Source organism: Periplaneta americana, chromosome 2 (assembly GCF_040183065.1).
Source record: "Periplaneta americana isolate PAMFEO1 chromosome 2, P.americana_PAMFEO1_priV1, whole genome shotgun sequence".
NCBI lineage: Eukaryota > Metazoa > Arthropoda > Insecta > Blattodea > Blattidae > Periplaneta > Periplaneta americana.
Window position 1 is genome coordinate 47,339,914 of NC_091118.1, and position 27,907 is coordinate 47,367,820.

The window sequence follows — 27,907 nt, forward strand, 5'->3', positions numbered from 1 at the left end:
ATGTAATTAAGTAGTGAATCTTCCCATGAGGTAAAAAGTAGTCAGAGTGTGATAACTATATCACCTTCTAGTGCCAAGGTCAAGAAAAACTGGAAGTTCTATCTTTCTGCTGTATGCATTTCAATGGTACTGGTAGAGAAAGAAAGAAAAAAGAAAGAGAAAGAAAGAAAAAGAACGAAAAAAAGGGAGAAAGAAAGAAACGAAAGAACAAAAACAAAGAAAAAAGGACGATGAAAAGAAAAAAAGAAAAAGATAAAAGGGAAGAAAAGAGAGAAAGAAAACAAAAGGGAAAAAACGAAAAGAGAAAGAATGGAAGGAAAAAGAAACAAAGAAAATAAAAGAAATGAAGGACTGATATGAGGAGAAAGCAAAATGAAAGAAGACAGTAAGAAAGATAGGAAAATGGAAAGGGAATGGAAAAGAAAAGGAAAGAATATGGAAAAGAAAAAAAGGGAAAGGGGGGGGGGAGAGAGAGAGAGAGAGAGAGAGAGAGAGGAGAGAGAGAAGGAAAGAAAGTTAAGACGAAAGAAATATAGAGAAAAGAAAAAATAATTAAGGAAAGAAAGAAATAATATTAAAGAAAGAAAGAAATTAGAGAAAAAATAAAGAAAGAAAGAAAGAAAGAAAGAAAAGGAAAAAAAACTGGCAAATTGTTTTTCATTATTTTAAAAAGGTTTAGTTTGGACTACTTCCATCTATGTCAGAAAATTAGTCAATATATAATTTTGGATACCCTTTTGTCCTCTGTTTTCAAACACAGCTCAGATGCTCCCACACATAATGAAAAGATTACAATAAATAAAGGGTGAAAGGTGTTCTTCTATGCACAGAACTCTATTTCAATTTATACTGCAAGGAAGAGCAAAAAACGATACTTAAGTACATTCAATCTCGAATTACATGTTAAACTTTTCCACAACACACGCAATTTTACAAGTCTATCAAAAAAATGACTACGATTTTTTTAAACTGTTAACTAATAACAGAAAAAGCAGATATTTTCAGTGCTGAGTTCAATTTAAAAAAATTAACTTTAATTAAACTTCACAATGATATTCTTTCCTACTTCATTATATTCAGCATTAATACTGCATACAACGTGGTTTTATTTACCAGGTAAATTATATCTATATTAGATTTGAACAACTCACTTGCTACACAAACAAAAGAACAACACTACTTGAATGCTATCTGAAGAAACTGACTTGAGAACTGAGGGATGCAATGGTCAGTCACAACAGTCACGTAATGTGAAAGCTGTCATTTAACACAAAGCCTTGCCTCCAGTCAGCCAGATTTTGTAATGTGTGGTTGTGGTAGTGGGTGACTGCTGATGATCTCAGCTACTGCAGTCACCTCGTGTGAATGTTCCCATTTAAAACAATGCTTCATGAAAAGTTGCACGGATCAATTGTAAAATTGAGCAATTGATCCCTTAGTGAGAAAGAGCCCTATTACTACAAGGAATTTATATCGAGTAAATGTGAAACGGATGAGGAACAGCCAGCAGAAGTGGATAATGAAAAAAAGAATATCTACAATCCTACCATTCCCTATTACCTCAAAAAATACCAGCTAAAAGAGCTTGAAGTAATCGGAGCAAGAAGGTACCGCTACTCTCTTCATGAAAGATGTGTTTAAGAGGCTTGGAATACCTACATCTATTATTCCGATTGTAACCTTAGCTGCATTGAAAGGATCAATTGCTCTCCTGAAGAATCACCTATATTCGAAATCAAACTAAGTTCAGTAGCATTCTTTACTTTTTTTGTAACACTTACCTTTCTAAAAATAGGTATATTTTCACTAATCTCAAAAAAAAAATTATTTGCAGGAAGTTATTTGTAGGAATTTCATTGTTAAAACAAAAATCAATGGTTTTTCATGAACTTGTAAAAATTTCTATGGTTAAGTACTCTTTGTCCCTTGTGGCAGTTCACGAATGGTGAGAAGATATATAAATTAAATTAAATGTCTATTCAATTAACCACAATAAACATCCATATTTCCTTGTCACTGAATTTTGCATTAAGTTTTAATGTTCATGTGTCAAATGTTGAACAGTATGAATAAGTAAAATCAGCAAAAATAGGCAGGGAATTGTATTTTAAAAAACCAAAGGGAATTCAGTAGCTTATAAAAGGGAGAAGATAATTATATCTTCTGAAAATAGAAACTATACTATAGCTACAGCAAGTCTGTATAAATTTAAATACACTCCATAAGCCCTCTGTTAAGAAAAATGCCAACAAACAGAATTACTTAAGGTATGTACATATTATTTTGGCGAATTAAGTTCTCGAAAACTCTACAGTAGTTACAGAGAACAATAGAATATTCTCATTCTTCAAGCAAAATTATTTCTACTAAATCATACTTTTTAGAAAATTTAGAACAAGAAAGAAACAGAGGACTTCACTAAATTTTTTATAATTCAGTTACATTAAAGTGTGTTTAAAATCATTCTGGGCAGAACTGTAAATACAAATAACAGCATTTGGTTCATACAGTGTTAGCACATCAAAGTTATCTTTTTAGAGAGAAGTTCATGGCAGAATCTTTGCAAGTATTTTTATGAATTAAAAATCTGTGTTGTAAGAAGAAGACTCCAGACAAGACGACAGCACAAACTTCAACTAGTAACATAAAAAGAAATTAAACAATCTCACACGTACAACACAGGGGTGCAATGGGGTGCATACATGGAAGAGACCAAACAGTGTAAGTGATGGTAACAGTAAGTGACTATTCATTCTAGGAATGTGCGAACATTTAGAACTTCTAAACAAGTATATCTGACAACAAATACTTTCCCTCTGCCAAACAAACTTACTTACATACAACCAGCAATCTAATGGGTTAACATTTTTATTTTTAACTTACTGGGTAAAAACTGTAAAAAAAACTTTTTAAAAATTAAATTTTACTCAAGAGGTATTAAAATATAGAAATTTCATTGTTCAAAATGTTCAGAGAGTAATTCTGTACAACGGTTAACATATGACTTTGCACTAGCACAGTATACCCAGTGGAGATAAATCTGACCAATTATATTATGTGAACTGCTGTTTAAATCTGAATAATGTTGTAATGGAAGTCTCATTTTAAGAGCCATAAATTATGCGGTCTTCAAAAGTTTTCTACATCCCAATCTGTCAATTTCCTTTCTGCCTTGTTGTCACAGGCCTCTGCAGTCTTATGACATGAGAGACATATAGTCTCAACTGAGGCAATGGCGAAGAGACACATCACAAAGCAGGAAACTTAAATGGTGAGGAATACAATCTTGTAATTTTTGGTCTTAATTTTTTTATGCTCGACCATGCCGAAATGTAGTAATTATACACCTGGTAGCAGCCCTTTAACGGACCTCATTAAAATACACCTATTCATTAAAGTTCAGATGTTCCACCAATCAGAAAAAACATTGTAGCAATATGAAAGCGCAAGTATCGATTATTCTCAGATATGCAATCAAAAGACAACTAACGAAACGTCACAGAGGCTGGAAATCCAATACTGTCGCAGGTTATGTTCTGTTGCTATAATAATTAGCGTTAATTGTAAATAATATTCAAATAAATTAAATTTGTCATCTCGTTTTTCAATGTCTAAATCAATTTCAAGGTTATATCAAGATTAATGTTTATTTTACTCTCTAGATTATATCAAGGTCAATGACATTTCTTTCTCGGAAAAAATCAATACTTTCGCGTCTGCGCACATCTCACAATTTACGAGATATTGCACAAGGTCAGTTCCGCTCCCGAGTCAGATAAGAATAACATGAACACTTATGAATAATTTCAAGTTAGAAATATGGTCGAGCATAAAAAGTCGTATGAAACTTGCCTATAATGGTAATTAAGACGCTGGTATGAAAATTATGAAACTCACTTGCGCTCATTTCATAAACATACTCGCGTCTTAATTACTACCATTATAGGCTCGTTGCATAATGTACTATTATGTAGTATGGAACCTTTGGTTTTACTTCTCTTGCTTGGTCAGATTTCAACTATCGATTCTTGGGTCCAGAAACGAGAACAGTAATCACTACATAACAAGAATTACCCACAATTTTGACATTCAATTTATAACTTCGGCATAAAATGAAACATTTCACTTTTTAATAATGAAAGAGAGGAAAGTGATTATATGAAGAGATATTACGGAATGAAATTCAATGAACACCTGAGAAACGAAAAAGTTTAGACAGAGGAAAATGTACTTTTTCACTCTTGAATAAACACAGTTCAAATAAATTTAGAAATCAAAATGTTCCCACATTCCTGAACCTGGATGTTGACAGTCCAGAAATGCAAGCACACACTTGTAACACACTGGGGTTCATATTTACCCCGCGCTTCCCTCCCCTCGCTGCTTGTAACTGGTTTAGGCCGGGAGAAAAGAAACAGAGGAAAAATATAATAAAAATCAAAGCTTTCAATTATATTCAAATCACAAATTATTCCCTTAACTATTCACTAATAATGAACTAACACATGCTTTCTTTCTGAGCTTGTAAATAAAAATTTAACAGAAACAATATACTAAACACATGTTGTCAAAATGGACTCTTTAAAGAACTCTTCTATTATGTACAACCCCATTAGTCAGAAAATAAGGGAATTCGTGCATTACCTAATGATGTCAAAATGCTGAACGAAGACTTCATCATGTAGAAAGGCACTAAATGATGAAAATCGTAAATACCATATTACAAAGACGTTTTGCTCAAATTAGATTACACCCATCAAACTATAAGTTTCTGTTTCAAAATACAAAACTTTTGTCACTCAATGTTATATGTTGTTCAGGAATTCAGAGCTAAAACCAAAAGCCTTGTCCTAGGCTACAAACATCACGAATATTAAGTTGCATTATTCTCATTCAAAGAGCAGAAATAATTTTAAAAAATCTTCTGAAAATAGACTATAGGCTACTTACCCTACACATACATTAATTTCAATTTTCAGGCTAAAAGCATATTCAGATCTCACTATATTTTTCTTTTTGTAAATATATATATATATCTATATTCAGGCCAAAAACCATATTCAGACTTTCTTAGCCTAAGTACGTCAATGCTACAGTTAAAGATAGAGTCAGATGTCACTATTTCTTTCTTTGTGTTCAGGCTAAGCATATCCAGATCTCATAATCTCTTTCTTGGTCTCCATATTTAATGTTGAGGCCGAAAGCACACCCACCTGCCCGCGCACGCACACACACGCACACTATTTTACTCCGTATTTCTGTTTTCTACAATACAGTAAGTAGTCTTTTTTTTTAATGAAAACAAGAACTCTATAAAATATTTTGCTCTGGATCCTTATCTAGACAGGCTTTGCTACATAAATTTTTATATCGTAGATTTTAGCAATGATATTGTGCTAATATACTGGTACAACTTCTGCTAAACTAAGAGAGTGAAAAGAAAGAAAAATGATATAAAGTGAAGATTCATAAGTAAGCAGGAAACAAATTAAGGAAATCAAGTAAAGCAAAAGGAAAAGACGAAAGATGAAATTGTGGACAGAAGGAGAGAAGGATGGCAATGAATGGAATAAAAAACATGCAGTAAGCATCTTCCAACAGACAGAGTAATATCTTGATATCTAGTCATAAACTGCAGATTGTATGAAACGAGATCGGTAACGAAGACTCAAGTGGAAAATGGTATAACTAAGTATATGCATACAAGATTTAATTTTTGCGAAATTGCAAAAATATCATAAAATTATTTCAAGTTAATAAAGCAAAAATTAATTTCTGATGTTCTCTGAGAATAATATTACTTCTATCCGTACACAGGGTCCAGCCGAGGAATTTTTTTTGTGGGGATACTTGAAAAGTGTTGTACATATCAAGATCACCTACAAGATATTGAAAAGTTAAAGGCAAATATCCGTTGTGAAATCATCTATGTTCCATAGGATATGCTGCACCATTCTAAGCATGACATAAGCTAGAGATGTGAAGAGAGTTTGTGCGTGAATGGAGGTCACTTGAAGGACATCCTTTTCAAAAAATAAATGGCAGATTATGATCACGATCACATTTTGAAAATACAAATTCTTGGGCCAATAAACAACTGTTTATATTCGCACATTTCTCTGTGAGACCCTGTATAATAGGTTTCTTACTTATCCCACTGAATATAAAATAAATTCCTTCAATTAAAATTCATAGCTCTAACAAGAAGTCTTCTCCCATATCTGAATTGTGATTCAAAGAATAAATTAAGCTAAAACAGCATTTGCTTTCTAAAGTCTGAAAGTTCAGCTTAGTGACATCACATGACATTTCTTTTCAACTTCTCATTAACTCAAATTTAAGGGGAAACACATGCATAAAAGTCAGCATTCGAAAATAATTATTTATATATTTGGAGGAATGGGACAGCTTTAAAAATATAGTCAATAAATTGAAAATACAAGTGAAACATTATACTACACAGCAATAATTATGATTGGGGTGTGGGGGGGGGAACAAAATTGTAAACAGTTACATTTAATTTTCAAGAATTTCTCACCTGCAACAAATTTAAAATTCCATTCTAACTTAAATTAATTTCAAATCTATTTACCCAAATACAAAATCAGTGAATTTAAAACAACTCCATTTTTACATTTACAAATCAAATGTATTTCTTCTTTTTGTATAAAATATTTGATGTCTTAGGTGATATAAAAATGCTTAACTTGAACTAACTCGAAATAAAGAATTCTAATCTATATTTTATTTATATTTCATTAATGTTAACTTACTTTTTACATGGAAGAGTATGTCTGCTAATTCAGTGAACAAGGAGTGAAAAATTCATTTCGAAAACTGTGTGACACAGAAGTCAGTTGACAAATGGGAAACATTACTAATTGTGAAACTGAAATAATTATTCCACAAAGTAACATAATGACGTGTTCCCTCCAAGATGTTCGTAATCTGAGTGACTTTATCATTTTTTACTGTTAGGTTGGAAGTACATATTCCCCTTTTGTACTGCTAGAATTCTCCTAAATTAGTTTGGCCGACAAATTTAATTAGTGTCTTCTACGAGGGATAGGGTTCCTTCACATGCTGTAAATGTACAACATGGATCCCATATCTTTGCTTCCCTTTTAGAGGAAACCATGCTAGTGATTTTATTGCCTTTTAAAATCCATCATCCTTTGCCGGCTTTAAACCTGGAAACTTTGAATCCTGAATCCCATCATCACAGACCATCGAGGAAGACTACAGAACAATAACTCCATATCCCAACTTCCACCATATGTCCATCTAGCACAGGTTGGAAAGCCCAAAATAAGGGCTTACAGTAAACCTATGCATGAGTAATAAAAACCTTCCAGAGAGACATACATACAAAATTGAAATTTTTCGTAGACTGACTATATAATGATTTGTGTGAAATAGTGTCAATTACATCATCACGAAGCCACTGTGTCAACATTTTTTTTTTCAATACAAGTGCAATGCATATACGTGAAATGTGGTTAAATAAATATAAGCTTTGTGATTCTTTAGATGGAATATTATCTTTCCAAATATAATGTTTAGTGTCGACATTTGAACACAATTATATAAATGCTGCTGTGTTTGTGAAACATGGATCAAAGCAACATGTCAAAATGGTGCCTATATGATTAACATTTACATTAATAACTATCAATGATCTTTTTAGTATTGTTACTGATGGTTTCTTTCTTGGTAAGTCAAATCATACCAATATTACTAAATACTAAATTCTTTACAATTCTGAATGAATATGAAACAGTTGTGTTACAACTATGACAATACTGTAGCTGCACCAATAATAGAAGCTAGAATATCATCTTTTTATGCCAGAGATCTGTATCCAAATCCCAAAGAGCAGCAATGAAATTTACAGTAGCCAGATATGGTACTGAGGCAGGTTTTCTTGTGATACTTTTGCTTTACCTCCCATCATCGTCATCATCATAAACACAGGTAGAAATGGAAAACAATGTAAGCCATATGACCAAATGATCTATATTTTTGGCACATATTTCAAAGAATGATGTTTATTTCTACAATCGCACAATTATATAAGAATAAAAAATAAATGAACTTTTAATTTTGTATATTTTACACTGATTTCATATTTAAAAGGAACAAAAATTAATATCATATTTGATATTATATGAATTTACATATACCGATAATTATCAATAAGATAATAGAGCAATAATAATAATATAAATGTTCCAGGAAAATGTGTAAATATCAAGATAGAATCATTGGAAATCATCATGGAAATATCCTCCAACAGCGATTTTCAAACTTTTTCAACATGTGGCACACTAAAAGTGTAATTTGAAATCCAGCGACACACTCACATATTCTAAACTAGTGGTTCCCAGCCAGGGGAAATTCTAAGAGTTTTCAGAGGGAAAGTGTTGCTGAATGTTGACTTGTGCTCTGTTCGCTGAATGTTGATTCTTGTGATTTCACTTTCTTTACTACAACTTTTCAATTTTATTTTTCCAATTTTTGCTACAACAACCTTTACTATTCTCATTTTCTTGCAGCACACCAGTTGAAAATGGCTGTCCTACAAGATAATATTGTAGAAGAATTACGTATGCAACCAATTTTGGAATTTATTCAAAATTATGGATTGGAAACATCACATGCTGGGATGGAAAACAACTTGTAATATATAGTATACCAAATGGAATGAATTTAGTAAAAATAAAGAAATTATGGATTGAGACTGTAACATGGTCAAAGTCTAAATTGTAGGATGATGATTATGATGATGATGATGATAATGACAGCAGCGAGGACACATGAAACTTTTCTTTCAATTTCATTACAAGCAACATTATTACTTCTTTTTAATGACTAGTTTATAATATAATTTGCGAGATGTCAAAACATGTCATCAGTTAATATGTTTAGATTTATCAAACCTGATCACTATTTTAGTAAAGAAAGTGATTGCCAAAAAGATAAATTTAATGATACTGATTTAATGTTCGAAATAGCACCAAATTCTTTAATATTTTTATGGGATAGTTACAGCATCTTATTTTTGTGAAGTTCACTTTACCTCATTCTTTCAGATACTATAAGTGCAAAATAACTGATTTTATATTTGGGTAAATATAAAAGTACAGTGTGGTCCAATTGCAACAGGATGATAAATAACTGCATTTTTATTTTATAGTCTCCTAACACCTGTTAACCCTATCTTCCTCCTTTCTCTCTTTTTTCTTCTTCAATAAAGCAATGGTGTAACTAACAATATAGTCAGATTTCGTTTGAAAATAAATAATGTGAAATTATTTTCAATGTTGTGGCTTTTTGATGATACATTGGAAAGACAAACAGTTATCTTTCTATAGAATTTCTCTATTCCCATTTCCTCTTACATGCAAATAGATCCACATTTTGAATAATGACTTTGTATCTGAGGCTTCATTCAGTTAGGGAATTGTAGTTTCCTGTTCATATCTGCATCCATGGGAGAGAAGGGGAAATGCTAACAGCTGCAATGCAGCACTCTTAACTGTACCTTCCATGTGCTTCAATAGTCGATTCTTTCGTTGCAGTAATTATAATTATAACGAACTAAAAAAAATCAACTTGTTTTCCCCAAGTGTGCCTTACATGTGTTACCACCCCTGTTGTAATATGTTTGTATGGGAAGGAAGAAGAAATTACTCATGTTAATCCACCTTGGTAATTTAAATAGACATCTGCATATATTCTGAAGAACTACGCAAGTGAATTCCGCTTTGTTCGTAAGAACTCATAGTTGAAAGTTAATCTAATCGACAGATGCAAATGAACCACACTGTGTGATAGATAAAAAGAAATTTCTTCACATTACCTAAAGGAGTATATAACATAATAATATCACAAAAATTTTGCAAGCACATTAAACTTGCATGGGAAATGTATTGGAATGCATGTGTCAATTAAGCACAACAATTTTGTTTCAGTTTCACAAACAGACAAGGAAGATACTCACGTTGGACATGTATTCTGACAGCAGGTCTTGAAGAGCCTGCCGCACAGCATTGCATTCTGCGACAATTCTTTCTCGTCTCTCATCTCGTGTACAGGATGAGTCGGCCATAAGAGCTGCTCCACTGATGATGCTTTCCAGACGCTCCTCCAGAGATGGTCTGGTACGGACTTCGTTGTAAGCCAATGGATCCATTACAATATGTTCCTACAAAGTCATAAACCTATTAATCACTAGACCACGGAATTTCATGCATACTGGAAAAGTAAAAAATGGATCTTTGCCGATCATGATTTTATTAGTGATGGGACTATTCGAATAAAAAAATACGAATTATTCGATTCTTGTCAGTTCTCGAGATATAGTATATCTCGAATCTGAACAGGTATTCAAATAATTTGCTCAGATGGTAGATGCTGCGAGAAGTGAAGAATGAGACTACAGACTACTTATCAATTATATACGTTCAGCTAACCTCGCCCACAAACATTAGTTGTGTGCAATAAAGACTTGTTCCAGATTGTCTCTGTCTCACCTGATCATCTCTCTTCTCTTTCTTTCTCTCGTCTAATTATGGAACGTCTTTATCGAAAGTTGCAGATAGCTGCAGCATGTGATTAGAATAAAAAAAATGTAAACTCCTGTGCTTGCACAATACACTGCTATAGTGTTATCGTTATCGCTGTCATACTCGATGATGGATAAAAGAACCGAGAAGCAAGAACCTGCCGATGAGTAATGAAATCGTTATTTGAATGATAAAAGTATTTGAGAACTTTTATTCGAATAAATTATTCGAGAGCAGATTATTCGATTCTGCCCATCGCTAATTTTTAAGTAAGATGAAGTTAACTTTAAATTAGCGTGCAAATTAATCCGAACACGACATATTTTTACATTTTCTGTCATTGTTGGCCTCACAGCTGCTCACACCGCTTTAATTGACATCTGTAGTACGTTAATTCCATTGTTGAAGGTCTGTCATTATTTTTTTATAATATGTGACATTTTGCCTGTCGCTTTGTACTTATAAGCATTTCAGTTGTGTTGAAGACTTAATACTGCAATCCTGTGTACATTCTGTCGTCTTCACAAATGGATACAACTCCACGAAAATGGTCTAAAATTATAACATTAGCAGAGCATTCTTCTATGACACAGAGGCAAATTGCTGCAGAATGTCACATCGGTTTGGCTACTGTTAATTCGATCATAAAACGATACAGGGAGACTGGATCCATCACACCCCAGAAAAAAGGAAACTGTGGCCGGAAAAGGAAGACTTCACCTGCAGATGATCGTTTAATTGTCAGAAAAGTAAATTAAATCCTAGACTAACTGCTGTTGACTTAACCCGCGAGTTAATGGCTACCACTGGGGCGAATATTCACATCACAACAGTGCGGCATAGGCTTTTGGAAGCTGGACGAAGGGCTCGTAAGCCTATTAAGAAGCAACTGCTAACTCCTGTTATGTGCAAAAAACACTTCATGTGGGCAAAATTACATCAACACTGGACAGTGAATGACTGGAAGAATGTACTTTTTTCCGATGAGTCTCATTTCGAGGTTCACGGACACCGTGTTTCTTACATACGGAAAGGATCCGAAAAAGTAAGAGCAGCTCATCTCCAACAAGCACCCAAATACTCCCCTAAAGTAATGTTTTGGGGTTGTTTTACACATGAAGGGCCTGGAGCATTAATACCTATCAAGAGAATGATGAATTCTGACAAATATATTCACTTATTGGAAACCAGAATCGTACCCCAGCTGCAAATATCATTTCCAGATGGCAGAGGTGTGTTCCAACAAGACCTGGCACCATACCATACGTCTCGAAAAACTATAGAATTCTTCAACAAGAAGAATATTCAGGTACTCCCCTGGCCAGGCAACTCACCCGACATTAACCCCATTGAGAACTTATGGTCAATTTGCAAAAGAAGAATGCAAAAAATGGATTGTTCTACATAGGAGAAGATGATTTCTGCCCTCATTGGAGTATGGTTTCGCAATGAATAAATGAAGAATATTTGTGGGAAATTAGTGAAATCCATGCCAAATAGTCTCAGAGCTGTTATTAGGAACAAGGGAGGCCACATAGATTACTGAGGTATGCCTTAGATCCTTTTTTTATCCAGTTTGAGTGTTTCTGCATAAGTAATTACCAGGGAAAGGATTTATATGTAAATACATATTTACTTATAAAGCTAATATAATTTATATTTTGCATTATCTTTATGTTTCACAATGTGTAGGGTTGAAAAATCCTACTTTTATTTTCCATATTTTTCCATATTTTAGAGTTTAGTACATATTTTCGTTAATTTCCATATATTTTCCATATTTCATATAAAACAGTCCATATTATATTAGGTTTAACAATAAAACAAAACAAAATTCCATTAACTTTTAAAAATACATTTCAACAATAGAGATTTAAACACATGTTCAGTAATCCCTTTAACATCAGAGTTATTTGAAAATTAGCAGTCCTATCAACAATGGGAAAGTAAGTTACAAAACTGTATTAATTTAATTTAAAATTTTTAACAGACTTCAGTTGTGCAGCTCAACAGTTAAATGCCAGTCAGAGTACACATAGGTTCAGTTTTGTAAATCATACTATAAAGACGGTAAATATGCCAAAAGTACGTCATTCAGTCAATTTAAAATCAAAACTAACAAGTTACATTTCAGAATTTAAAGAAGATGGTTTATCAACTGACAATAAAATATTATTTTGTAATTTGTGTCAGTGTGCAGTATCATCTACACAAAAGTTCCTGGTGCAACAACACATTACAACTAGTAAACATCAGGCCAACAAACAACTAAATTCCAAGCAGAGACAATTGTTTTTAACACAACCAACAACATCGAATGTAAGATCTGAGTTTAACATCGACCTGTGCCGTTCTCTCATCTCTGCTGATATTCCTCTCTACAAACTAAAGAATAAGGTCTTCAGGGAATTCCTTGAAAAATATACTCAACATACAATCCCGGATGAGTCAACACTTAGGAAGACGTATGCTCCATCCATCTACGATGAGACAATACAGAAGATAAGAGATGAAATTAAAGATAGTTCAATTTGGGTTTCCATTGATGAGACTCCCGACAAAGAAGGTAGACTTGTTGGTAATGTAGTTATCGGTTTGTTAAGTGAACAATATTCTGAACGAATTCTTTTACATTGTGATGTTCTAGAAAAGTGCAATAACAAAACTATAGTTAAACTGTTCAACGAAGCTATGGGTATCCTGTGGCCAAAGGGTATTATGTACGATAATGTGTTATTCTTTATTAGCGATGCTGCCCCTTATATGGTCAAAGCTGGACAAGCATTATCTGTTGTATATCCTAAATTGACTCATTTTACTTGTGTGGCGCATGCATTTCATCGTGTGGCAGAAGTGGTCAGAGACAATTTCCCTAAAGTAGATTTGTTGATTTCATCAGTGAAAAAAGTATTTCTCAAAGCTCCCAGTAGAGTTAACGTGTTGAAAGAAATGTACCCTGAAATTCCATTGCCACCAAAGCCAATTTTAACTAGATGGGGTACATGGCTAGAAGCAGTTGAATATTATGCCGAACATATAGACTCTATTAACAATGTTCTCCTTGCATTGGACTCTGAAGATGCAGTCTCAATTGATACTGCGAAAACAGTTACCTGTGACATAAGTGTGAAGAATGACTTAGCTCACATTCAGCATACATTTTCATGCATCATAAAAACGCTCAAAAGTCTCCAAAATAGGCACCTTTCACTATCTGAAAGTTTTGAAATTATAAATAGTACTGTGGAACAACTGAATCGTGGTAGAGGTAAAGTTGCAGATGCAGTAAGAGCTAAGGTGGACACTGTACTTTCAAAAAACCCTGGATATGAAGAACTACAAAAGGTTGTTGCTGTGATGAGTGGTGAATCAACAGTGAAGATTAACTTGGACTTATCCCCAGCAGACATTGTGAAATTGAATTATGTACCAGTTACTTCTTGTGACGTCGAACGCTCTTTTAGTCAGTATAAATCTATCCTCAGAGACAATAGAAGAAGATTCACTTTTCAGCACTTGAAAGAAATGTTTGTAACCTATTGTTATGGTAACAGACAATAAAAATTGTGTTTTGTTGAAACTACATTGGAAGATAAGGTACGTCCATTATATTTTTTGTTTAGTTTGATTAAAATGTACCAATATTTAACGTACATAGTCATTTTTTTATAATTTTAAGTCCATATTTAATTCCATATTTTGGTAAAAATAACTACATATATATTTACATATTTCATATATTTTTAGTCCATATAAATCCGTTCCCTGGTAATTACGTTGTTCGGATTAATTTGCACGCTACTGTATTTTGCATAAATGCATATTTCCAAGATTTTCTCCTTGAAATGCTTACAGATTTTTATTTTGTATATTCAAACGCATAATTAACAACTCTCCTTGTTTTCTCCGATTTATTATCTAATTTCACAATTTCTCTATAATAAAAATAATAATTTTCAAGAAATATAAACATTCTGTGAGAAATGTAAAACCAATGTAGAGGTCATAAAATTGCTGCGACAACAATGTATACTTCCTGCTAGTACATTCTGATTTCATAGAACCATAACTGAATATATTTAAACACCTGCGACAATGTATTGTTGAGGTCTGATTTCATAGAACCACAATTGAATGCATTTAAACATCTGTGACAATAAAGTCACGTGGGATGTAAATTTTCATTTTTTGTATATTAAATTTAAATCAATAAAAAAGATTTTACTGCTTCAATTTCTCTCGAAATCTCGAAACCATTCTAAGAAAATTCTTACATCAAAGTCATCCAATGCTGCAGCCAGTTCACCAGGACCATCATAAGGATGCTGAGGCACAGTCGGTCCTTTCCCTTGAGCCACGTCCGAAATGGTGTTCACTGCCTCACATACTTGCTTGAACACGTAGTCTCTATTTGCCTTGGCAGCAGCAAGTTCGGGGTGACGGACGTAAACCTAATACATCAGAACAAAAGTAAATGAATATCTGTTTGCTATAAAAATTTAAATGTTATACTAAAAAAATTAATTTTACTATCTGCTACCTAAAATTACACTTTCAGTGTCAGGAATATTGAATAGGTGTTGCCATGAATATCAGAAAATTCACTCACTCATTCATTCATTTACTCACTCACCTATTTACTTATTTCATTACTTATTTACTTACTCATCATTTACTTACTTACTCATTTATTTATTTACTTGCTCACTCAGTCACTTATTTATTTATTTATTTATTTATTGGTGCATCAATATATTTTAATTCCTACATCATACCAGTATAATTTACCTCTGACTGAAGTTCTGGCTATGTACATCTATTATCAGGCAGTACATCTCATTTCACTTTATGTGTCAGGAAAAGAACAATTGTTTGTATACATCTGAAGACTGACTAGTGGAATATGTAACTATAGGGATATGTAAATGCAGTTGTAATGCGCATGCGCTAATCTTCTCTCCCGCAATTCTTGTTCATGATGAACACTGAATTTGTAGGGAGTACATCTGTGCCAAAGTGAAATGAAGTGTAATGAAGTGAAGTATAAAATAAATAAATCAATACTTGTAACAGTGTTGTGTGTTTAAGTTGTAACCAGAGTATTGACATGTCTTTACGTGAGAAACAATGTTTGATCATAAACTCGTGGATGAATATTCACCTGAAAAATGGAGGAAATTATGTGGGTATGTGCGGAAAATAGAGGACAAATATTCTTCTTCTTTCTTCTGCCTGACAAGTGTTAGACCACAAGGCCTGTTACGGTCTCACATGAGGACAAATATTTTGACCAGAAGTGTACAGTTGAAGCGGAAATAAACAATGTAAGCCAATGAGAGTCACGATAATAGCGGCCTAGTACCGCCAACTTGGGTTAAGATACAGATTCTGATTGGTGATCGACGTCAGGGAATGCACAAAGGGGAAGACGCAACGAGTGTGGGAGGCCACCATAGCTGCATTTTCTAAGTGGTCTAGCTATAGTCAGCAATGTATTGCAATGGAGGGGGACAGGAACTGGCCACCCTACCCCATCATCTCCTGGCTTAGTTGTCTCACGAGTGATGCCTTATTGGTGTCACTTATGAGGTTCAGACCTGTCTTTGAACAGTTCACTAAGTAATAATCATATAATCGTGAATTAATGAGATGGAGAGGCAAGGGAAGAGAGAGTGAGAGGGAAGAAAGAGGAAAATGAAGGGAGAGGAAGAAAGATAGAGGAAAGGAGGGAGTAAGGATCATAAGAACAATTGAGAATATACAGTACTTTCAGAGATGTCTGCAACACATTACAAAACAAGGTTATTAGGAAGGATTTAACTTTGACTCTTTCTATTGCTGAGAGTATCATACCTTGGAAGCTGTAAGCAGCATTGTGGAATGTTTCTTGAGCACAGCACGAGCAGCTGCCAAGTCATCTCGAAGCTGTGGATCCTTCAACTCCTGTTGTCGCTTCACAGCCAGACTCATCAGTTCTGAAGCATTGCGGCCAAATGTCTTAATGTTGTCAAGCAGCTCCGACTGACTAGAAGCATTCTTCAGCTTTTCAAGATCATCTTCAACCTGAGAGGAAAAGACATACATGTTAAAAAAATGACAACCAATTTTGTTTTATATTACATTAAACTGCATCCTGAGTAAAAGGAGTATGCACAGTGTTGGATAATACATCAACATTTTACTTTTTATACATATTTCAATGCTTCATATTATTATCTCAGTTCTGTTCATTGCACAAATCGCATAATCTAGGTATTAATGTCGCATAGTGGAATCAGGATCATTTCCACTAATCATACAAGACATTTAGAATTTATAACTCATGCTCTTCTCACAGCACACCATAAATACCAATATCGAAAAACGCAATACACAGGAAAGCGGGCTGGCAGAAAGAAAGTGTTCATGTATAACACGTGAAACACAAGCAAGATTCTTCTATATGTAACAGAAATACCATATATCGTCGTTGTTCCTGCAATAACTCCATGTGCAAAATATAAAATTTTTCAGTACAAAGAAAAAAGGCATTTATTCATTCTATGGCAGTGGTACATACAAGATTATGAATTCTTACATTTTCGAAAGAAAGAAATATAACAACATAAAGGAGATTTTATTATTTGCTGTATTACTCTTTAAGTTATTTAATAGAGCAAAAATCTGAAAATCGATATTTAAATATGTCACATAGGAGTTATTGCAGAAACAACGACGATATTCTCGAATAATCCCCGCATATTTTTTGCAATAATTGGCAACTGAAAATTGGAGTGCAGGTATTATTTGCGGCAAGGTTGGTACCCTGACCTTGAAGTGATAGCATGTGTAGCTTTAAGAAGTGTGGGGTTATCAATTCATTGGATGGAACAGAAGACGATATGCTGTGGCAAAATGGCAACAATGATGATTCAGACACCAACAACTCTTTGCCAGCGATGACAAAAGTAATGATGAAAGAGGTCAGTTATTTTTCTATCAATATTTTGCTGGTCTTACTCATGCAAGACGCAAAATTAAAATTATTTTTCTTTTATTGCAGGTGCTGTATTGTCTTGCAACATGACCAATATAATAAATACATCATGTAACAATTTTTCTTTGTACTTAAAGAAGAAAAAAAAAACAAATCAAGATTTCTTTCCATAAAATTAGGTTGCGGGGATTATTCGAAGGTGAGAATTATTCGAGTATATACAGTAATATTTCTGTGATGAAGAGTAATCCAGGAACTTCTAGAACAGTGATGCACAACCCATGGCCTGCGGGCCTCATGCAACCTGCCACTATGTTTGCTGTGGCCGATAGTAAAGTTTCAAACTTAAAATAATGTTTGAGCAGACTTATATTATTAATTGCTATAAATTACAGCAATTACTAATTAGTAAGACATTTAATTATGTCAATTGTATTTATTATTGGAGGATGTCTGTGGCCTCCAAAAGAACATTTTTTAAAATATTGGCCTGCAATATTCATAAGGTTGAGTACCTCTAATCTAGAAAGTGACTGTGCAATCTGAGATACCATACCACTCTTAAAGACTTTAACAGGAGATGAACGTCCACCATGTCTGCCAGAATCAGGAGCCGGGTGACAGCAGAAAGGAGGTTCCTGGCTGCTCGTACCATATTTCCCCTTTTCAATGAAGAACATGGGTCATCTGCAAATTCTCTGGCTGCCATGCTCATGGCCTCCCCTAAAAATTTAAAAAGAGGTTGAGCATATGGCGTTAAAATTACTAAATGTCGATTAACTTACACTAAATTTCACTAACAGCCAGGTCAGATTTATTGTGAACACCTAGTCCCAACAGTCAACTATGTTTGAAGTCTATCGAAAGTAACTATCATCCTCAATATAAACAAATTCATGTGTTACATTCACTGTATTTACATGTATATAAAACCATCTTTTTCCGAATTTTTATGCCAAAGAAAAATTGAGGACGGTTTTAAGCAATAAATAACCTAGGGAATCAAAACATCAATTAACTGATAGAAATCTAGAATGCCCGATAAAAAGGGTGTAAGTCATAAATTGGCGGTTTTCAGTTATGACCTCCATGTGAATACAGAAAATGTAACTTCAGATGGTGTAAAGGGCATATCTCTATCCTTTTCCGTAATAATGTAGATTGTCAGATTTCCAGTCCATTTTAATGATATTGGTCCTCATTTCAAACTTAGCTTTTGCTCTACTGAAAACTTGCAATTTGTAACTTATGCTCTTTTCACAGCACACCTTAAGTGCTGTATATACAACACCCTTGAAAATATATTCTCAGACAATAATAATAATAATAATAATAATAATAATAATAATAATGATAATAATAATAATAATAAAATAATAATCATCATCATCACATATACAGCTGGCACCAGCGTTTTTGGCGTGTGTCCTAGATATATAGTGTCCAGTTTGTGAGCATGTTGCTAGAGTAGCTGAGAATGGTACCACTACCTATACACGTCACATCAGCCATTTGCCAAAAACAGTTGTCTGACTGCGGCAAATGTAAAACACTCGAACTTAACGTTTCCATTACTTTTTCACACGCCAAAAACGGTGACGCGGACTGTACCTAGAGTGAAGGGGAGAAAGTGAATCACTCATTAGGAATGTGGCTAGGTGCAGGGGAGTATGAGTTACTGTTACCAGTCAGCACTTAGTCATTCAAGTATCAACAAGTAGAAGAAGTGCAATTTTATGGGACAAAATTGTTTCACTTACTGCATACAGAATAACAGTAATATTCTGTTCATATCGGTCCAACACGCAAGGCAAACTATCTTTTCACTCAAAAAATTAGAGAGGGAAGGTGGATCTTATTTGTGAGTAAATAGTATAGTAATCATAATTGGTTCTAGGTCTAAGATCAACTGTCACTAATGCGAGTAAACATTTCCATTGGAACTAAGTTGGAATCTTCCAGTTTTAAATCAATTTTGGCAGAAAGAGAAAAGATAAAATTATCTGTATCTGATGGGGCATATCTCCCACAATAGCATGATGTCAATGTTACGTGATTAAACCAAGCAAAGCCATGGAAATGTATGTAGAAGGAACATAGATAGCAAAAGACGAATAACATTCAGAGCATGTCAGGAAAAAATTGTGCCATCACCTGAAAGACAGTGCCACACAATTAGGGAAAGGATGTTTATTTTGCATCCAATTTAGCCATTGAATATGTCTTTGTTATGGATCATTTATAACATTTGATCTATAAACAGTCAGAAAAAGCAACAAACAAATAAAACAAAGGAAAACCGGAGCGGAGTCTTCTATAAGAAATTCGTTAACGTGTAAACCTAAGCTCTTACGGAATCAACTGAAGTCTTCCGAAGGGGACTTAGCATATGGCACTGGTAATTTTTTTGTGACTAAGACTGTGCATAATGGGTACGAGTATGTACGAAGCAAAAAAGGACTGTTGGTTTATTTTTTTCAAGAACTAATTGTACAATATTACATTTTCAATATTATTAGTGTATCTGAGTATTTACTTTATGTTAAATAAGTATATGCGCTGTAATTCTTGGTTTTCACGTAAGTACTATATATAATACATACGCAATACAGTATGAAAATATTATTTTGTTTTCAGAATGAAATTGATTTGAGAGTAGACAGGCAAATTTTGTGTGTACTATTGTAGAACTGTGTTACAAACATTTTTTTTTTTCCAAAACTATCTCATGCAGACATCTCTCTTTAAGACACTTTTCAGTCTGATGACGTGTATATTATGAAGAGTTTTTACTGCATACAATATAGAGTGCACACATGTCCGTGTATGTACAGTGAAGCTTTGATTATCATCATCTTCGGCTATGTTATTTTTACTGACCAATATTTTTTTATTTAATACCATTAAATTTGATTACCGTCAAATTTCTACTAATTGCCATGTTTGCAATATCATGTATCAGATGTTTCTATTACATGATTAACATTTGCATTATCTTGAGCACAGATTCTGTATCTAAGTTTCATTCTCACTGTAATTATTACATGGGCACTTAATAGCGAGTCATCTATTAATTTCAATATCAAAGTTGGTAAAAAAAAATGGCATCCCATTGAAAAATATAACAGAAAAAGAGACAGAGAGAGAATATGTGTGTGTTTGTGACAGGAGGAGAGAGAGAGAGAGAGAAAGAGCGAGAGAGACGGAAGAGAGCAAGGTAGCAAATAAAGGAAAGAGATAGGGAAAAGAAGAGAATGAAAAGGAGCGAGAAAAAGAGATAAGAGTAAGGTTGTTAATGAAACAAATCGAACATTCGTAATTCTACAATAGCCATAATCCATGTATATTAAAAAAAAAGCTGTCAACAAATGATGACTGACATTTTTTAAAGCACATGAAACGTATGTAAAACAATTAGGTACTATTAAAAATGCTAAATGTTTGTACCTCAGCCTTAAAAAAAAAAAAAAAATTGCAGTACCTCATCTGTACTTAATAAAATAGTTGCTAGTAAAACTCTTCTTCCTTGACACTTACCTGGAATCTTTCCTGATCCAGCACCATATTTTACTACTAATATCTACATATCTAGGAAAGTTCAGGATAACAAAGAGGGTTTGGAAATGTCAGCTCATTTGAGTTGTGTGGATACAAAAGAAAAAATTGTGACGGTGTCGTGTATGGTTCCTGGGGTAGCTAAGTTGGTAGAGCGTTCGCGCACTAAGCGAAGAATCCCGGGATCGATACCCAGTACCGGAACAATTTTTCCTTGAAATTATTCACAGAATAAATAGTATGCCATTAAACTACCTAATTTACAAATGTAATCTTCATCTTACGATGTTTGGGTGACGTATATACGTCCGTTGATGTGACATATTAATGAATACTATTATAGTCACAATCATGCCATGGTATGAAAGAAAAATTTCACAACCTCGAGCGGGAATCGAACCTGCGACTTCCTGGTCTCCAGTCAGGCGCTCTACCACTGAGCTATCGAGTTTGTCTCACGCCAAAGGCTCGGAATTATCCTTTCATACTGGCGACCGACGTATATACGTCACCCAAACATCGTAAGATGAAGATTACATTTGTAAAAGTTTCTTTCCAGCCATAAGCAGTGCTGACTAAGATCAGACGCTATGGACAGTACTCTATAACAGAGTCGCCAGTATGAAAGGATAATTCCGAGCCTTTGGCGTGAGACGAACTCGATAGCTCAGTGGTAGAGTGCCTGACCGGAGACCAGGAAGTCGCAGGTTCGATTCCCGCTCGAGGTTGTGAAATTTTTCTTTCATACCATGGCATGATTGTGACTATAATAGTATTTAATTCATTACCTAATTTAATTAATTCATTCATTTATTCATCCTTTAAACATAGTGAATAATAAGCAATAAAAATTTCAAATTTGCTTATACTGTATATAAAAATGCATTGAGTTATAAAAATAACATAGTTATTCAAATCAAGATTTCAGGTATAACTCCCTGTAAAGTGGATTTGAATAATTTCGAGGGAAAAATTGTTCCGGAGTCGGGTATCGAACCCTCTAGAGCGTTGGTACGTTAAACCAAAGGTCCCGGGTTCGATAACCGGCTCCGGAACAATTTTTCCCTCGAAATTATTCAACATAGTTATTAACAGCAAATATTCTTGGGGTCAAAAAAGACCCCAGATAAGTAGCATAAAATTGTAGAGCAGCTAAGTTGCGAGTGTTAAGCAAGAAACCTCATTTAATTAACGATAATTATGATAATTAGAAACATTAAGTAGGTACACACTTATTTGATCTAGAACATACAACAAAATGAATAGAGGCAAACTGAAATCATGTATGTACCTGTCTTGCGGACTTCTTCTACTGCTGATAACATTTCTTGCTTGATATCTGGATTTTCGTAAGCAATCAATTCTCCTTTCTCGATAAAATTTTCTGTTGCCTTTTCCACAGCAGCCACAAGTACATGAGCCCGTTTTGACCTACCTTTCTTCTTTTTCGAAGGACCTTTAGTGTTTACCAATGTTGTAACCTAGAAAATATTGAATAACATTTAAAATAAATCCGATGAAACCTTAATCACTTTTTAAAATAATATATCAGTGATTTTTGTGACGACTTAAAGCTTAATACAACTCGAAGAAGAAGATGAAGATGAAGATTTCAAACTCGAAGAAGAAGATGAAGATTTCATTGTCAAGACATAGGGAATATTTTTTTTTTAAATAAGGAAGAGTTAAGACCAGCGCTTTTTCTGACTGAACGTGCCAGAACAGCGTTCCAGCACCTTTTTGTTGTATGTTTCATCATGGAAACGAGAAATGTATCAATAATTATGTCTAACATAATTTCTCTTTGAATTCCGCTTAGGCCTTGAAAGTCTTAAAGTTGGACGAAGAGGAGGTTAAAAATGGCAAAATTCCTATGTACTGGGCAGTGAACATCTCCCTTTCTCCAAAAGAAAACCATTGGTTAAGACACACACCATTTGTTAAGCCACATTAAACTTTTATTTGAATATAAATTAGCCTTGTATATCCTTTCATGTATTAATGAACTAGTCAACAAGGTAACCTAATTAACATGTGAAAGCATATATATAATTTACATTCCGAAGCGATATAGTGTTAAAAGTTGTGTATATTTTATTTGAAAGTAAGGAGTCCTCAAAAACAAAAAGTGCATTATTAGAACACTATTTTTAGGCACATGAAACATTTATTTTAAAATATATAAGCCCTCTTATAAGGGTCCGCACTTAGTTTCTTTTGCACATAGAATAACCTTGAAATAACCGAATAAATTTACAAATAGGACACAGATTCTGACGACATCTTTTTTTTTGAGTCAGAGACATTGTTTCATACATTTTATGGTCCCTACATCCTAAATCTGCAGAAATGAGAGGTCATTATTTTGCCATTTTCCAATAATTTTTGGTAAGCTTATTTTGTTTTTAATTTATTAGCATAATGAGGTATTTCTTCAAGTTTTAGATCAATATTTACGTTAAAAATAACATTTTATCAATTTTTAAGACTCATATCTATAAAATTTAGTTTCAGCATTTCTCATAAAATTATGTAGGCCTACCTACATAGCAACTTACATATTAATTCAAATTTACAGACATAACCAAATCATATCAGCAAATGTAACCAATAGTAACAAAATCATGGAAAATTCAAGTTGTTTGCCATATAATCCACAGTATACCAAGCACAATCCTGAAATACATACACACCTGCAACACTAAAGGTTCCAGAGTCTTCTCTACAGACATTGTTCGGATCTCTAGGTTTTTGGGATCCCATTTTAGGGTGATTGGGCCAAAGTGATCAGCCATATTTAAAACTCTCTAAAAACTCCTCACCGTCTCTACTCTGTAAAAGAAAGAGGAAAAAGCAATTAGGGCCTACTGTATATAATTCGTGTGTTAATAAACTCGGACAATATAATTCAATTAGATCTCACTCTTCTTTCCTATAGCAAGGTTTCTCAACCTTTATGATGATGAAGTCCCTCTTTTCCGTATATAGGCCTATAACTTCAGTGCGGCCTACTGGCCTAAGGTGTAGAGTAGAATGTAAAACATTGTAATGTGAAATTTGATATAAATTTAAAAAGAAAACAATTTAATTATTTGTTTATTTAATACAAACTGGTCGGATATTTAAATTTTCATAAGAAAACTTTTAAAAACGAATTAAGGCCAGTAAGGGAAAGTACCAAAGGAGAAAGATTCAATCCGGTGCTCTGGATTGAAACTCAGCATAGCTCAGTGCACCCAATACGTAGAACTGGAGATCCCGAGTTCGATTCCTGGCATCAGAGCGAAGTTTTCTCCATTAATAGCCAATGGTGGTATTATTATTATTATTATTATTATTATTATTTTGTTTGCGACCCCAATTAAGGAAGGAAATTTGTGAAACTTTGGTCATTTTTCTAGGGGAAAAAAAAAACATTTTCGATCTTTGCAGAAAAATACAGGTACTGTAATCACCTTTAATTTATGTAAGATTGGCCAATTTTATCAACATAATCGTCCTCAAAATTCATGCTTCTGTTATATTTCACAATTACAAACAGTTTCTCGTGACGGAAAATCGACATTTTAAGTCATTTTTTCCGCATTTTTATTTTTGCTGCATTTACTCACATTCAAATAAACAAATTTCATGCTAAGAAGTTGAAATTTTTACTGCATGTTCTGAAATGTATGGTCAACATAGCTACAGAGCCTTTTTTGATAAAGTATATATTTTGAAAAGTACAAATTAAAATATATTATCTGGACACTAAATAAATTCATTTTTAAACTGACTTTCAGGTCACTTACAGATTGAAAATTCAAATTATGGCTTTGCTGTTAAATTACAAGCATGTCAAAGATGCTGTTCAATTTTTTCAGGCATATAACTTATATTTTGTGGGAGTAGATATATTTTGCAAAGAATAAAAAATAAATAAAACAAGTAGTCCTAATCTCAAAAAGTATTAAATCATTGATACTAATGAAGCTTGGGGACATTAGTATAACAAGAGGTTACTGTATAGAAAAAATTAAGTCTCTAGCTCAGATAGAAAATAAAAATTTCACCCATTTCAGTCTTTAACACTGCTCTCTGGCCCTCCAAAAGGGTCACGGTCTCCTGCTTGAGAATCACCGTTCTAATCTACATCTTAGGTTAGAAGGCAGCACTAAAGCAAAGTGAGGAAAAGGGCGCCTCATCATCAGGAAGGTTGAGAAACACTGTTCACAGAATAGGTGTGGTGCTGGTAAGCACAATAAGACTCAGGCTGTAGTTTTGGCCTTCGGGTCCCTCCTCCATAAAAGAGAGAGAGAAAAAAAAAGCACTGACAGTACAGAGTATCAAGCACGTGGTTTTACTTTCCGGCACCCAATACTTTCCACAGACTAACCTAGAGCTATTCATCTGTTTTATGTAATAATGAATAGGCCTAGATGTATCGTCACCATATTGTCCACATGAACGAAGGTGCAGATGCACTTCAGATGTTTCAAACAATATGACGGTGTGGTCAGATATTTAAAGCTAATTATTTGGAGTTGAAATATTCTGTATTCCCCTTCTTCATAATGCGAGTCAGCATTTCAGAGTTTTTTTTTAATTACTGGTACTTTACAATTTTTCTTTTAGTCGCTTACTACTAGGCCTACCTTATTTAAAATTTCTGATATTCAAATTTTGAAATTTGCGGTTATTAGCGGAGAGAACCTGCATTAAAAATAATAATAATAATAATTATTATTATTATTATTATTATTATTATTATTATTATTATTATTATTATTATTATTATTATTATTATTATCAAGATGCGGTAATTATGAAGATTGACTACTGTGCGTATTTTTAAATAAGAACTCTTGATTATAGGCCAGTTTTATGAGGTGACAAGAATGTTCTGCTTTTTATTTGTCGGAAATGACGGGAAAATGTTTTTTTGTTTGTTTTTTTTTATTAGTAATTTGTTATGATTTATACGGTTGAATTTGGCGGGTTTTGTAGTGATTGGTGGTTCGGTTTGAGTGGGAGTTGTGATTGGCTGCTCGGTGGGTAGTTCGAGTAGACGATCGATTGCAGTATGGTTGGTCGGTGGGTAGTTCGAGTAGACGATCGATTGCAGTATGGTTGGTCGGTGGGTAGTTCGAGTAGACGATCGATTGCAGTATGGTTGCTTGGCGGGTAGTTCGAGTGGACGATCGATTGCAGTATTGTTGGTCGGTGGGTAGTTCGAGTAGACGATCGATTGCAGTATGGTTGGTCGGTGGGTAGTTCGAGTGGACGATCGATTGTAGTATTGTAGGATCTCTCTTTTCTGTGAATGACTTCGATCGAAGTGGATTATCTTATTTGTTTCGTCTGGATGGCTTCGATGGAAGTAGATCGTGTTTTGTGAGGAGGATGTAAAATGAGCGAGGTTCAGTTTGTTGGATTGAGGGAAGAAGAATTGAGTGATTTTTTTAATTAATCATGGTGTTTTATCTGAACGTTGTGCGTGTGGGAATTGTGGACATATTTTGCAAGCAGATTGGAAGAGGAAGTGTTTTAGATGCCAAAGAATGGTTAGTTTTGCGAGAAAAAAAAGGCGTGTGGCTTTTTCATTCTGTGGTACCTTTTTCAGTACCGGTAATAGTTCGTTAGGTATGGAGAAAGTGTGTTTATGTTCTGGTTGTTTCGTGATCCTCCTCGACAAGTTTTTATAGAGCGAGAATTCGGTATCTCTTCAGGGACAGTTGTAGATTAGTGTTCCTTTAGCAGAGAAGTCTGTTTGGACTGAGCAGTTAGAAGTTGTAAAGATAAACTCTGAGTGAATGTTATTGTTGAAATCGAGACTAAAGTGGGAAAGAGAAAGCATGAGAAGGGAAGGACATTCGGACAGTGGATATTCGGGGGCGTAGAGCGAGATAATCCAAAGAATATGTTTGTTGTAGCGGTGGAAAAACGGGATTCAGAGACTTTATTACGTGTGATTAAGGAACTAATTTTGCCCGGTACGACAATTGTGATTGCTGGAGAGCTCATCGCTGTTTAAGAGAACGAGGTTATCGACATTTGACAGTAAATCATAGTATGAACTTCGTGGATCCGGATACGAAAGCTCATACACAGAATATCGAGCGCGCTTGGAGGGAAGTGCGGTCAAGAGTGCCGCGTTATGGTAGGAAGAAAGCCCACTACAACAATGGCTATTTGACGGAATTTCTGTTTAAACGAGCTTTTCCGGATCATCGAGACAGACTTCATGAGTTTTTCAGGGCAGCTTGTATTCTCCATTTCACGTGTAATTGGTAAGTTGTGGAGTTGATAACTATGGATTTTGGGTAATTTGTTTCAAAGTTTCATTTTCGCTTTATTTTACCGTTGTAAAAACGATAGAAATAATTTCAATTGTCGGAAATGATCTATAATAACGTGTTCTTACGTTAGGTTAGTTTAGACTGTAGTTCATTTCCGACAAATGAAAATATTTGTATAGTTTTTACGACGGTAAAATACGGCGAAAATGAAGTTTGGAAAAAAAATTGTGCAAAAGTAGTCACTCTCCATAATTACCATATTTTCTATATAGGATTCTATCCTCCCCCCATCAGAAATCTTAATTCGCATCCTGCGTATAGGTAAGATTTTTACCATAACCTTAAATGCTATCCAATACTCGGGAATACCAATAACCGTAACCATCTGTCACCTACTTTTGTTTTATCCTAAATGAATCGTATTAAGCCTATAATGAAAACTTTAATTACAAATACAAGAATTATTCACAATATTTTTAATATTTCTATTTTCAAGGTTTGTTCCCTACGAATTCTGCTATGATTGTCTT

At 34.0% G+C, this 27,907-nt stretch overlaps 1 protein-coding gene across 2 annotated transcripts in view; it reads right to left on the reverse strand.

Annotated features, from left to right (window-relative positions):
- The window catches only part of alpha-Cat (catenin alpha), an 87,608-nt gene that overhangs the window by 59,101 nt on the left and 600 nt on the right, over positions 1-27,907 (reverse strand). For both annotated transcript variants that reach the window (XM_069816765.1, XM_069816758.1), the window contains exons 2-7: positions 23,793-23,931; positions 22,391-22,580; positions 18,101-18,267; positions 16,422-16,631; positions 14,843-15,019; positions 10,004-10,207 (exon numbers count right to left, since the gene is read on the reverse strand). In XM_069816765.1, the coding sequence (XP_069672866.1) occupies positions 10,004-10,207; positions 14,843-15,019; positions 16,422-16,631; positions 18,101-18,267; positions 22,391-22,580; positions 23,793-23,894 (1,050 nt within the window). In that variant the 5' untranslated portion in view covers positions 23,895-23,931. The remainder of the gene's footprint in view (positions 1-10,003; positions 10,208-14,842; positions 15,020-16,421; positions 16,632-18,100; positions 18,268-22,390; positions 22,581-23,792; positions 23,932-27,907) is intronic.